Source organism: Xenopus laevis, chromosome 1L (genome assembly GCF_017654675.1).
Source record: "Xenopus laevis strain J_2021 chromosome 1L, Xenopus_laevis_v10.1, whole genome shotgun sequence".
Classification (NCBI taxonomy): Eukaryota; Metazoa; Chordata; class Amphibia; order Anura; family Pipidae; genus Xenopus; species Xenopus laevis.
This window is the reverse complement of record NC_054371.1, coordinates 29992213-30007053: the sequence shown is the minus strand read 5'-3', so window position 1 is coordinate 30007053 and position 14841 is coordinate 29992213. Positions and strand designations below refer to the sequence as shown.

General features: G+C 40.4%; 1 protein-coding gene across 1 annotated transcript; it reads left to right on the top strand.

Moving 5' to 3' along the window:
• Positions 1–655: 655 nt before the first annotated feature.
• qdpr.L (quinoid dihydropteridine reductase L homeolog) lies at positions 656–13035 on the top strand. Its single transcript, NM_001095954.2, is given in 7 exon segments — positions 656–751; positions 1130–1222; positions 2336–2432; positions 4593–4733; positions 7562–7670; positions 9351–9434; positions 12782–13035. Coding segments are annotated over 7 exon segments (726 nt in total). The 3' UTR covers positions 12888–13035.
• Positions 13036–14841: the final 1806 nt, after the last annotated feature.

The window sequence follows — 14841 nt, the reverse complement described above, 5'->3', positions numbered from 1 at the left end:
GCATGCAGAGAGGCGTGTCAGCGTAGGGGGTGGGGGGGGCCCCCCAGTCCGACCCTGGTCCCACCTGCGTTTGGCGCTTACATGTGTCTGTGTGAGTACAGCCCCCTTCACAATAATTGAGTGCGTCTACTCCAGCGCTTCCCTGCGGCTGAACAGAAGAAAGCACAACGCAACGTGTGTAAGAGCCCTTACAGCCTGTGAAAGGGGAGCGAAAGCTATAGCTGAACTTTAACTCCCATCATCCCCTGCCAGCCAGGTTTCCTGGACCATTAACCGTTAGCAATAATTAGTTATTATAATTTAGTTTATATCAGGAAAATGCAACCTGCAACCCTCCAGCCGTTCCTGTTCTCTTGTCTGTTTTTGGAGACAGCAATTTCAATGTTTATTACAACACCAGAGAAACACAGCGTAACAGTAGCAAGAAGCAGAGAGCCGTGCAACTGAGCTCCAGCAGAACAGCAAGTAGGTGGGAGCCTTCTGGCCAATCAGCACACAGCAGCTGGTGACATCACAGTAACAGGGAAAGGAAAGGCATTGAGTGGCCAGGAAGGGTAATGACATCAGTGAGGAGGGAGTAGCAATGTAATGGGAGGGTGTAAGTAAGGCATGAGCTGCAGATCAGAGAGCAGTGTTACCCAGGAACTCAAACAGAATGGCAGCTGTCAGTGAGTTGCAGAGAGTGCTGATCTATGGTGGAAGGGGAGCCTTGGGCTCCAAGTGTGTGGAGTATTTCAGATCCAAACAATGGGTAAATACACAGAGCGCAGCATGGCTTCGTTTAGCTGTTTGTGTACTCCTCATGCATTGCATTTGCTTCTTTCTGATGTCTGAACAGTACTGGGTTCTTGTAATGTTACACCTGCCATACTAATGTTATACACTGGATTCTTTTATAACTGACTGTCGTTTATTTGTAATCCGTCATTTGCCCAAAGCAACTGTATCTGCCACCTGTGGCTGTCCCACTGTCATTCGAACTACAACTCCCAAGATCCCAGGACAGCCAGGAGAGTTGTAATTCAAAAACAGCTGGAGAGCCCCTAGTGAATGTATGTGAAAATGAAAGGTTTACCCTCCGGCTTTGACGGTCTCTCTCTCTCTCTCTCTCTCTCTCTCACACATACAGTGGGTAGCATCTATAGACATTACAGAAAATGCCAGTGCAAGTGCCAGCATTGTGGTGAAACTGTCAGATTCATTCATGGAGCAATCAGATCAGGTGAGTGATAATGTTTTGCTTTTATGTGAGTCCAGGGAGCTGCCATTATTAAACTACTGTACTTTTATATCATTAGCTACTGCCTCTCCCTGTAACACCAACTCTTCTAAGTGCAATGATCTGCAGCAGCACACTAGGGCACAGACACGCTCCTGAGTTGTTATCCTTAAAACTATTAGGAGGTAGAGAGTCAAGCTACTATAGCTTTATAGCTTCCTAAATTAGCCTGTCCTTAGGCTGCATCACATTCCTCCATTTCTGATCAGGATGTGGCAAACGTGGCATAGGCAGCCCCATGCTGTTCTATCAAAATAATGAAGCATTTATACACATTCCATGTCCTTTATATGTAAGTATCTCACAGCTTAGTTGTTTAGCCTCTTTAAAGGAGAACTAAACCCATGTACCTAAGTTGCCTGAAGACCCAAACTGCACCTCTGCACTCCCCCACCTCTGGCACCAAGTTAGAAAAAGCTTAGGCAAGCCACTTGCCATTAATCTAAAGAGTATTATGATGTACACAGGGCCGAGATTCAGAACAATATAAGCAATAATAACTAAGAAGAACAATAAATCTGTGTTTTGGTTGCCAGATTCAGTGACCCTGGCATTTTAAATTACAGGTCATAAAAAGATGCAGAATAGGAAGGTGATTTATTATTTTTATTAACACATATTTACAATAAATGTGTGTATACACTGAACAAATTACATACCAAAGAGCTTACAGTCTAAACTGTTAATCATTTGAAAACCATAAAACAAATAAAGACCAATTGTTCGTTGCTTAAAATAGGTATAAAATCACCCTGTAGGTATGATCAGGAATAGTGACTGGGTCCCCAGCTATAATTTTGATTCCGATTTGCCAGAACCGCTGTGATAAAACAAATGGGCTATGGGATAATTTTTAAGTTCTTTATCACCAGGGACATTATGTTGTTAGGCTTTCTTTCCTTTGTGGTATTAGGCAAAAAAAAACAAAAACTAGGAGCATTACAGGTAATGGATCCTATTTCTAATAGAATAGCTATAATGATATTATGTTATGTCGTTTACTACTGTCTCTGCCATCATATCCCAAAATCATGTTGTTTCCATTTGTTTGTTTAGGTCACTGCAGCAGTTGAAGAGGTTTTAGGTGGCCAAAAGGTTGATGCAATCCTGTGTGTGGCAGGGGGCTGGGCAGGCGGCTCTGCAAAGGCAAAGTGTAAGTTCTATATGTATTTATTAACCTAGAAACCACTGAGCTGAGGTATTAGAGACTGAGACAAACTGCCTAAATAAAGGGTCTAGTGGACAAGCCACCTCAATATTAACTGCTCATTTGTTGCAATAGGTAACTGGATGGGGCCGTTTTTTTTCCTTTAAGACTTGTATAAGTATTGAATTCTGTGTTGCAGCTAATGTTGTTTCCCATTGTTTATGTCGTGTCCTATCACTCCTCTGCTAAATCTGTATCATGCTTAGCTCTGACTGCACCAATCTGCTAGAAATTCCCCATAAAGTCCTATTAGCTGGTTCATAGACTGTGCAGTTGAAGACAGTTTTGTCATGTAAAATTGCTGCTGTTTGATCAGGAGTCATTACAAACAGACAACTTATTCATCATAAAACATGGTTTATCCCCAGAATGCTACCAGGTGCTTCTTTATGCTGTATACTTGTACCCCTATTAATAAGATAAGGCTGCATGTCACTGCTGAACCTTATATGAGTACTTTCAGGCTGCAACTCTTGTTCATATACCACTGCACACCATTTAATTTTCAGTGTTTCTGTAAAGGTCTTCATCCAGGTCATGGTATACAGTGTCAAGTAGTGATAAGTCTAAAGCAGTTGGAGAAGCCCCTCGGATGAGTGGAGGTTTTCAAGACCATTTGCTTTAGAATATTTAGTATTAGATATCCAGTGTTTCAATGTTTCTTGTCTTTATGATCTGAAAATCAGTCCCTTAGTGCTTAGAGCATTTCCATCTGGCTGGCTGCATTTTGCACCTGATGAAGCTGCCATAAGATAAGTACTGGGTCCCACTGAGGCCGCATCCATCAGCACTCGCTGAATTACATCCAGGGTAGGGGGCAGGAGGGTGGATGTCCATGTGCCACCCCTCCTACTTGTGACTACAACAATGTATTTATGGTGATGACCGCGGGTTCTGCTCCAAGATGGACAGCAAAGACCTGCAGCATTTTAAAATATTGAAATGTGCACAAAAATAGGCGTGCTTTCCACCTTGCCATCCATGATGTAAATAACCCCTTTTATCTATTCCTGTGTAATAAGATATAGAATATTCAGTTAAGGACATATTCAGTTTGCTGAAGAACCCGATGCCCAATTTTATTCTCTGTAAAACTCCCCTACTCTCTTCCGCCATATTTTTCTAGAGGCCAGTATGAGAACCCATGGCTTTGTTATGGATGTTCTGCTTGTGGGAAGGGGGGGGGGTGTTTCCCCTAAAGAAGAATTGCTAGATTCATTGTGAGTCAGCACTTTCCTTAATTTCAATTTCTGATGCCAGATGTGCCTAGGAAAGCACTGGGTTTAATGAACCCAATGTTTTTCTTTTTTTACTCATCATCTGGTTTGACTTAAAATGCCAAACCATGAGTGGAGACTCTGCCTTTAACCACATTTGGTATTAATTCTTGCAATAACATACACAATTCTTCTTCTGTTGTTAAAGCTTAGGCAGATTTTATTTTTGTGCTGTGCACTTACACCCCTTCATAGATTTATTCTTAGGAGAGGTACTATGGCATGGACACACATCCATGAAGTTCAGCATTTGTGAAGCTCAGCCTTTTTGATTCATTTTTGTTCTTAACAATATCATAAGATCTAAACATGGATGTTGGGCACCGAAGACCTTAACCCCTTCTCTGCCACAGCTCTTTGATCTTGTTGTGTTGAGTTTTTCCCAGTAGCATGACATGTGGCAAGACTTGTTTTCTGGAAAAAACAAGTTTCTAATCCAGTTGTAAAACTAGAATGTCGCATATAATATGAGCCAGCTCTGGACCGTACTCCCACTTTATCATCTAGCGCATGGGGGGGGGCGGTTGCATAACCTGCTGAAGTGATTGACAGAGGGGCTGAGGGTATTGGTAGTAGGTTGTCTGCTGGAGCCTAGATACCCCACTCTCCCAAGCATTCTATATAATAGATGATCATGCCCATATATACAGTATAAGTATATAATATGTAGGTTTATAAGCCTTCAGGTTTAATACCCAAGATATTGACCCAATGTTGGTTTGTCCATCTGAGGCTGCAGTGCTTGAACTTGTTACTTGTGTCTTTTTTTTTCTCTTGCTGTTGGGTACTGTATAAATCACTTGTTGTCATTTTGATCTTCTTGACATAGCCTTTTATAAGAGCTGTGACCAGATGTGGAAGCAGAGTGTCTGGACATCTGCTATATCCAGTCACCTTGCAACAAAGCACTTAAAGGAAGGGGGCCTGCTGACACTCTCTGGGGCGAATGCTGGATTATCTGCAACACCAGGTATGTATCTGGCACTGTCTCTGTGCTCTCTGCTTTATATGTTACCAACACGCAGGACTATTAAACTATAATACTGCTGAAACCTAATATTTCATTTATAATATAAACCTTGTTTTATCTTCTGCACTTTGTTATTGAAACAGCTCATTTTGTTTTCCTAAAGCAAACACCTGATGGCTCCAACATCTGCTCCGGGGTAGTTCAAACACTCAATAGATCTGTTTGCATTGCCGGCACTGTTTTTTTTTTTTTTTAAATGCAAACAGATACTGTATATTTAAAGTGTGCAAATGAATGGAGACAGGTTTTTTATTATACATGTAACGCTAATCTGGGCTATCCAAACCACAAGTAGTTAAGTCCAGCTAGTGATAGGAGCATGGGTTACATTGCGACTCACTTCAGGATCTTCGCTAAATGGAAGAATTCCTATAGGGTGTAGTAGAACTACAACTCTCAGGCTACTGTACTGCAAAATAGGAATGATTGGACGCCAGGAGGTTCTTATAGTAAAACAAAAAGGGCGATGTACAGTATTAGTCCAAGACAATGACCACAGGTTTACTCACATAGGTTGAGGTATTAGCAGATGTAACATCAAATGAGCATAGAACAGGCAGATGACATCATGAAGGTGACTCCCATAAGGCATTGTAGTCAAGCACTACATCAATTCCCTCAGGCAGATATACCTCAAAGTGGTCCGGATCCCACCCAGTGGAGTGGTCCGGGAGAAGGAGTCTAAGCCTGAGACCCTATCCACTGGGGTCCCTGCACTAAAGGCAATCTAGGAGCCTTGGGAAGCTACTCCCTGCTACAGATCCTCAATCGAGCACAAAGCTGCTTTTACTATCTAAGCTCTCTATCTCACTCTACTAGAGAGTCTATTACAGAACTATCCTGTTCTAGCTACACCCCGTTCATGGGGTTCCCTGGTCCCAGACTTAAACACTAATGGGGTTATGTAATAAAAGGCAATACGTTTGCCATGGGCAGTAACCCATAGCAACCAACCAGCAGGTAGAATTTACTGATCACCTGATTAAATGGAGGCATCTTATTGGTTGCTGTGGGTTACTGCTTCTGGGCAAACTTAGTGCCTTTATTACATATGGGGGTAACGGTGCTGTCCCTTTAGGGCAATGGCTTTACTGGGCCTTGGTGTACCCAGGCTTAATGGGAATATCCAGTAGGTAAGGACACCAGCAGCCAAAGAGGAAGATCCAACCCTTTCCCAGCACTATATTGAAGTGTGGTAGGAAGTTGTCATTACACCTCTTGGCCAATAACACTGGTTATGTAAATATGAACTAGATACATGGGCTTTTGCCCAGCAACTAGGGAAAAGGAAGGAAGGGTAGGGATTTAAAGCTATAGGAGCATAGCAAATCCTATAGGTCCCTCCATACATATTGCATTATGTTCAGATTAGATGCCTAAAATGGAAATTGGTGTATCATGGTAACATATAATTGAGCTGGAAACTGTTCTTGTTGTAACATTTACATGCTTGTGATGGCAATAATCATAAAATACATAGATACAGATGATTTTTTGCATGTTGGCATAACTATAGAGGCAGCAGACCCTGCGGTCGCCTGGAGGGGCGGTTACATGGAAAACCCTCCTCCCCAGCCATTAACTTACCTTTGGCCAGGGACGGGGGATGCAAGCTGCTCTAGCGCTGGGAGGGAGGGGGTGTGCATGAGATGGGAGTGGGCATTACAGATGGGTGGGTGAGTTGGGAAGTTCAATGCGCCAGGCCCTCTGAAGATTTTTTGCAGGGGGCCCGGCACACTGTAGTTATGCCGCTGCTTTTGCATATAGGAAAGCTGCAGTTTGGCATACTTTTCATTTATTTTTTTTAACAGTTTTATTTAACATTTTTCAAGGATTATAGAAGAGAAAAGGGGGAAGGGGTACAGTGCATGTTACTAAACTGATGTACAATACTACACCATGTCAGACTGCTCACAGTGTTCCACTAAACAATAAATAGATAGGTCACCCTATTAAAGGGGCGGTTTACCTTTGAGTTAAATTTCAGTATTATTTAGCTTTGCATTCAGCAGCTATTTAATTTGCATTATAAACAATCTGGTAGCTAGAGTCCAAATTACCCCAACAAACCATGCATCGATTTGAATAAGAGACTGGGATATGAATAGGAGAGAACCTTACTAGAAAGATGAGCAATAAAAATGCGGCAGTAATAATCAGTTCTTTTCTTTATATATTTTGATTCATTTGACGACTTCTTTTTCTTCTTTCCAGCTTTCAAATGGGGGTCACTGACTCCATTTAGAAAGCAAATACTCTGTAAGGCTACACATTTATTCTTACTGTTACATTTTTTACTCAGCTTTCTAATCAGACCCTCCCCTATTCATATTCCAGTCTCTTATTAAAACCAGTGCATGGTTGCTAGGGTAATTAGGACACTAGCAGATTGCTGAAATTACAAACTGAAGAGCTGCTGAATAAAAAGCTAAATAACTCCACAACCACAAATAATAAAAAATGAAAACCATTGCAAATTGTCTCAGAGTATCACTCTCTACATCACACTAAAAGTTAATTTAAGGCGAACAACCCTATTTAAGTGCTGTGTTCAAAATTACGCAGCCTTGTATGAAACAAGGTTCAGATTGTGTTACGTTGTACATAACTGTGTACCCCAGTCTATGAAATACACTCAATTTGGATTGTAATCTCTTGCCCCTATTCCTGCTGTTCTAGTCTATAACATGCCACTGTTTGAAATGATGCTGCTGTGCTGTGTAACACATTGTATTGGAATAACTGAGTTACTGTTTGATGTTGTATAGGAATGAGTGCTTATGGTATGTCAAAAGCAGCCGTTCACCAACTGTGCCAAAGTCTTGGTGCAGAAAAGAGTGGCATGCCAGTTAACTCAGCAGCTGTGGCCATCCTTCCGTAAGTACCCAATGTCTGGTAATTCTCTTTATTGCAAATGCTGTGTACTCAATTCTTGCTTTACACAGACACAATTGATTATACATTTGCAGAGCAGAAAAGCAATACACAGAGACAAACGATCTATATTTATGTTTATTACAAGCCTGGAATGCCTGACTGTACATTCATAGGAAGCATTTTCTTCTCTGGATTATGAGATTGCAGGGATGTGAACTGAATGTTGATCAGACTCTCCACTGAGCCTTCTAGACAATGAGATTCTGCTTCTCTACACTGTCTGTGCCATTGGATTCTGTTTTATACAAGTAGAGGAGCAGCACGTTGTACCAACCTGTACTGGCAGATTATGCATTGCTTGTTTTTTTTAACAGATTAAAACAAGGGCACTCCCTTATTTAAAATATATTAAAAGTGAACTATCTAAAAAAAAAATTTTTTATTTAAAATGTAAATTAGAATAAAGTCATGTGTTAATGTAAAGACGGGTGCATCATTTACTCTAGGTTTAGTAACACATAGCAACCAATCAAAAGTTTATAATGAAATGCACTTAGGGCAGCAAGACCCGTTCCATCTGTTATGAGAAAAAAAAGTCATGAAGGTGTTAATGCAAAGACAGGTGCAGAAATTGCTGATGTTCTAGTAACCCATAGCAACCAACTAATCAAAAGGTTATAATGAGATGCACATTTGGGGCAGCACAATCTCTTCCATCTGTTATTAGAATAAAGTTACTAGGTCTAGTAACCCATGGCAACCAATAAAAAGATTATAACAGAATGCAAACATGGGGCAGCAAGATCTGTTTCATCTGTTCTCAGCAAAAAGTAATGTGGTGATGTGGTTACAAGAAAAAACAGAAGAAAGACAGGTACAAAGATTGCTGCAGGTCTTGTAACCCATAGCATATACTCAATAGCACTAGTCTGCTGTTAGACAATTGATTGATATTATTTGCTAGACCAGGACCAAGAATATTTGCCTGTAGCCTGATAAGGAGCAAAGTACTTTTTCCCATGAATTCTCCCATAGTTCAGCAGTGAAAATAAAGCCTATCCACTGTATAATAACAGTTATAATCCCTTAAAGGAGAAGGAAAGGTCTTTTTACTTGGGCGTTCCAAAAGTAAGGCACCCCCAAGCGATTGCTTTTACTTACCTGAAACCCCGGTGCTCCTGTTAGGAGAAAACTGCACCGGCCCGGGATTCTTCCAGCGAGCACCACTGAGCTTATTCTTTTGTCTCGAGGCTGCACATGTGCAGTAGCCGAACTTTAACGAAGAAGTCAGCTATTTCATTCAATTTGAAGAAAGCAGAAGGAAGACGATTGCTCTGTGGTGCTTGCTGGAATAACCCCCAGATCGATGCAGTTTTCTCCTAATAGGAGCACCAGTGCGGGGTTTCAGGTACATGCGATCACTTGGGGGTGCCTAACTTTTGGCACCCCAAGTAAAAATTACTTGTCTGCTCCTTTAATAAGCAAATCTGTATTTAGAAATCCTAATTTGGGCTCAATAAGTATTCTGTAACCCTTTCACTGTTGCCTCTAAAATATATAAATTAAGTACCTTTAAAAAAAAAATATATAAGTTAAGTGCAGCTGCAGAGATGGTGTTAGCAGGCAGCTTGTTTGTGTGTATAGAGATCACTTTAATGAGCTTATCTCTTTCCATCATAGGGTTACCTTGGATACCCCTGCCAATAGAGCGTCTATGCCTGATGCAGACTACACTTCCTGGACACCGTTAGACTTTATCGCTGAGTGAGTACACACTATCTGGTTATTATCTGTCAGCAATACAATGCAGTCTGTGTTTTTCATTATTAGCTTCCGGAAAGGATTCTTTGTTTGGGGACTGCTGAACTAATTCAGGTTACCTGTTTTAATTTGTTACCCAAGAAACAATTATTGTGCTCTGAGTGTGTCTTTATTACTAGGCACCGACATGATAAGGAGATTTTAGAAATAATAGCAAAATCTAAATTTCCTATTGATTTTAGATATCTACCATATTATCTAATGTGTGTGTGTGTGTGTGTGTGTGTGTGTGTGTGTGTGTGTGTGTGTGTGTGTGTGTGTGTGTGTGTGTGTGTGTGTGTGTGTGTGTGTGTGTGTGTGTGTATATATATATATATATATATATATATATATATATATATATATATAACTTCTAATATCCTCAACTGGGGGTACTTTATTTAATATAATACACAAATTTCAGTGAGTCATGTGACAGAAATGACATCAGAACTCACCGTTTATAACTGATGACATCAGAACTCACCGTTTATAAGGATATAATTTACAAGACTTAAAGGGGTTGTTCATCTTTGAAATAACTTTTAGTATGATGTAGAGAGTGATATACTGAGACATTTTGCAATTGGTTTTCATTTTATATTATTTGCGTTTTTTGAGTTATTTAGCTTTTTATTCAGCAGCTCTCCTGTTTACAATTTCAGCAGTCTGGTTGCTAGGGTCCAAATTACCCTAGCAACCATGCACTGATTGGAATAAGAGACTAGAATGTGAATAGGGGAGGGTCTGAATAGAAAGATGAGTAGTAAAAAAGAAGCAATGACAATAAATGTGTAGCTTTGTTTTTTTTAGATAGAGTCAGTGACCCTCATTTGAAAGCTGAAAAGAGTCAGAAGAAGAAGGCAAATAATAAAAAAAACTATAAAAAAAAAATAATGAAGGCCACTTAAAAAAAAAGTTACCTAGAACTGGCCATTCGATAACATAGTAATGAATTTTTTAAATTTCCTTTTTGTCTGTAATAATAAAACAGTAGCTTGTGCTTGATGGGAACTAAACTGCGTTAATCCATATTGGTGGCAAACCAATTTTACTGCTTTTTTTTTTTTTCATGTAAATGTTATTTTACTGCTTTTATTAAATGTTTAAATAATAGTAGACTTAAGGTATGGTGATCCAAATTACAGTAAGATCCCTTATCTGTAAAACCACAGGTCCTAAGCATCCTGGATAATTGATGCTATACCTATTTAGGATTTATTATCCAGAATGCTTGGAACCTGGGCTTTCCTGGATTACCACACCTTTAGGGCTCTTACACATGGTCGTTTTTTAGTGCATTTACTCCTGCACTCCCCTGTGGCTGAACGGAAGAAAGCGCAAAGCAGTGTTAAACGTGCTAAATTATTTTCAAGGAGGCTGTACTCACACAGACGCATGTATGTGCCAAACGCAGGTGAAATGCAACATGCTGTGTCCCACCTGCGTTTGGAGCTTACATGCGTCTGTGTGAGTACAGCTCCTTGGCAATAATTGAGTGCGTTTACTCCTGCGCTCCCCTCGTGTGTACGAGCCCTAAGTCTGCTAAAAATCATTTAAACATTAAATAATCCCAATAGGATTGTTTTGCTACCAATATGGATTTATGCATCTTAGTTTGGATCAAGTACAAGCTACTGTTTTATTATTACAGAGAAAATGAAAAAAAAAATAGAATTATATGCTATGAGAGATGGAGTTTCTGTAATTAGGAGATTTACAGAAATTCTGTTTCTGGATAAGAGATGCCATAGCTGTATCTGTCATGGAGCCAGTAGAAGAGGCGTGCCCCCTCTACTTTAGATATGCCTCTGGATCTGGGCTGGGGGCATGTAATGGACACCCATTTACTACTGAAGCAACCACCCAATTCAATGGCTCATTGGTCTCTATTAAAGGAAATATATAGGATACATTTAAAAAAACCAAATTTTGCAATTATAAGTAATAAAGGCAGTTGCTTTACATGGTGCTAAAAATGTATATTATCGTTAAAAATAGCCCCATTATTGGAGTTCCCTATAGATGTCCACTGGTAGGGCCACCATCAGGGGGGACAAGTGTCCTGGGCCCGGGCATGAAGGGGGGCCCGGCAGTGCTGCAGTTTAGAAAGATCCAGGCCCCCCTCCTTGCCAGCGCCGAAGATCTGCATACAGCTGAACAGTGGAAAATGTGGAAGTGCCGAACAGCCGAACTCCTGAAGCAGCGAAAAGACCCGAAGCCACGGAAATAGCCGAGGCCCGAAGCGACGAAAAGACCCGAAGTCACGAAAATATCCTAGCTCCCAAAGCTGCAAAAAGACCCGAAGTCACGGAAATAGCCGAAGCTGAAGTCCCGAAGTGGCGAAAAGACGCAAAGTCACGAAAACAGCCGGAATTGAAGTCCTGAAGCGGCGAAAAGATCCAAAGTCACGAAAGGAGGCGAAGTTCTGAAGCCACAAGTTCAATTCTACTGAACACCAATTTGTGTTTTTTTAATCCCCTGGCCACCAATGTATTATTTTAATATTCTATAGGCCCCTTTTTTTGGGGCCCCAATTTTTTTCAACTTGTAAGGGGGGCCCTAGCGCCAATGTTTTTTTTAAAAATATTTTTTTGGGGCCCCAATTCTTTTTAACTTGTAAGGGGGGCCCTGGCGCCAATGCTTTTTTTAAAAAAACTTTTATGGGCGGCCCTGGCGCCAATGTTTTTTTTTTTTTTAAACTTATAAGGGGGCCCTGACCATCAATAGCTTTTTATAACTTGTGTGGGTTACTTTTTAGTGCTGATGTCTGTGTGGTCTTTTAACTGTGATGTGTAGTGCGCGGGGTCTGGGACGGGGCTTGGGGTACAGGGCCCTGTGATTTCTAATGGCGGCCCTGTCTACTGGTCCCTGTTTCAAATGAGGGGTGGGTGTGTTCTTACAGTCCCTGCAGAAGCCCAGTAGGAGGGGGACAGCCAATCACAGGCCTGCAGTCACACAAGCAAAGACAGGCTTCAGTTCCCCATCAGGTCTGCCTAGCTGCTGGTTTCTATCCTACAGTGCAGTGTGCTGAATGATGCCTGATTCTCTGCACAGCTTGGGAAAGGAGGCAGCAGGATAGGGGAAGGACGGGATTATTAGGGTTTTTGCAGAAATAATCCTACATTAAAAAGTAGCTGTATCTTCCAGCATTTAATTGCTCACTTATACTACTGTCTACTGGAAAATACAAACACAGCCACAAAAAATACAACATTGGGGTACATTGTGACACCTCCATTTCCACTTTTCATTATTAATATCACAATGAAACTTACTGACACAGATTTCGCTTTTTTCCCCCAACACAGAACCTTTTACAACTGGATCAACGGACAAAACAGACCACAGTCCGGGAGTCTCATTGAAGTGAAAACACAGAAAGGGATAACGGAACTGGTTCCAGCTCATCTATAAGATTGCAATCGTTTTAACCCCATGTGGGAGCCCTCAGTATTGTATCTCAGCCCATGGTATCTGTTGGTTTGATAGCTGCCTTCCCTTGTTTCATGTACGGATACTCTGTATTTCATTAAATAGCTGTAACATTATTATAAACCCAAAATGCCTTCTGACTCTTTTCTACTCGTGTGTCTGTGTGAAGCCACTCATGCAAAAAAGGGGTTATTTGTTTCACACCAGCGTTTATTTTTAAGGGGAAATGAGGAAACATGATTTTTTTTTTTTAACAGGAATTAATTACAGGTATGGAACCTGTTATCCAGAATGCTCAGGGCTCTTTTCATAATCTTCATACTTTAATTCTTCTAGAAAATAATTTAAAAATTAATTAAACCCAATAGGCTGGTTTTGCCTCCAATAAGGATAAATTATATTGTAGTTTGGATCAAGTTCGGGTATGGCATCTGTTATCTGGAAACCTATTATCCAGAAAGCTCAGAATTATGGGAAGGTTGTCTCCCATAGATTTAATTTTATTTCAATAATCCAGATTTTTAAAAAATTATTTCCTTTTTATCCGTAATAATAAAACAGTAGCTTGTACTTGATCCCAACTAAAATATGATTTATCCTTATTGGAAGCAAAACCAGCCTATTGGGTTTATTTAATGTTTAGTGAAAAAAGGGAAGAATCAACTAATCAATTAAAATAATCCCCTTGCTCCACAGACACCCAAGGAGTTGTGAACAAACTTAATTAAAAAAGAAGAAGAAAGAAAAACCCATTTGTACTTAGGAATTTTTATTGTTTTCATTAACCAATTCTCGAAACCTCAAACGTGATATCTTCTAGATTCAAGATCGATTACTAAATTATAGTCACTTCCTTATACAACCCAATGAATTTTAACCTCCACTTCTTCTTATTTAATGTTTTACATGATTTTCTAGTAGACTTAAGGTATGAAGATCCAAATTATGGAAAGTTAGTTATCCAGAAAACCCCCATTCCAGAGCAATCTGGATATCAGGTCCCATACCTGTACAAGGTACTGTTTTATTACTAGAGAGAAAAGGGAAATCATTTTTAAAAATGTGAGTTATTTGATTAAAATAGAGTGTATTGGAAATGGCCTTCCTGTAATTCGGGGCTATCTGGATAATGGTTTCCGGATAACCGATCCCATACCTGGCATCCTCCTCAAGAATAATCCTGTGCACTGTATTGAAAGCTGAGAGCCAATCTATTTTTTTTGACAATTAACTTTAAAAATCTGGATTAATCGAGCCCTGTAAATTAATGTCAGTATCTACCCATCAGTTGATATAAAACGGTCTTTTTCATCCTGGCCTTAGAACAATAGACAGGGAATAAGATAACAGCTCCCCTAACAAAGATTCAGCTCTCTGAAACAATAGGACTTCTATATATCTATGCGGCTTCCACTGCTTCAGGCCAATAGCAGGAGCTGGTGGGGAAATAGTCCTGTATTTTAGCGAGTTAAAAACTGCTGATGTTGCCTCCCATTCACTTGAAGATCTACAGCATATTGGGGGTATGTGACTTTTTACTGCTGTCCAGAGAAAACCAGTGAAGGCCCCGGTCTGCCTGTCATGGCTTCTAAAAATATAAAATGAAATGCACTTTGGCTTAGGGTAGGACTACGCGGACGTTTTTGGCGCAATCAGATACACGCAGCGACAAAATGCTGGCGTCAAATAGCATGCAACGGAAATAAGGTAAGTGAAAGCATTGTGGGATGGTGTCGCAGCGTTGATCCGGCACGACACAACTGTCGGATGCAGACGCTGCGACTTCATCCGACATTTCCATTACTTATCTTATTTCCGTTGCATGTGATTTGACGCCGAGGTTTTGTCGCAGCATGTCGGATCGCATTAAAAATGTCCGTGTAGTCCTACCCTAAGGCGTGAGGTTTCAGGCATTTCTCATAAGCTTTTAAATGAT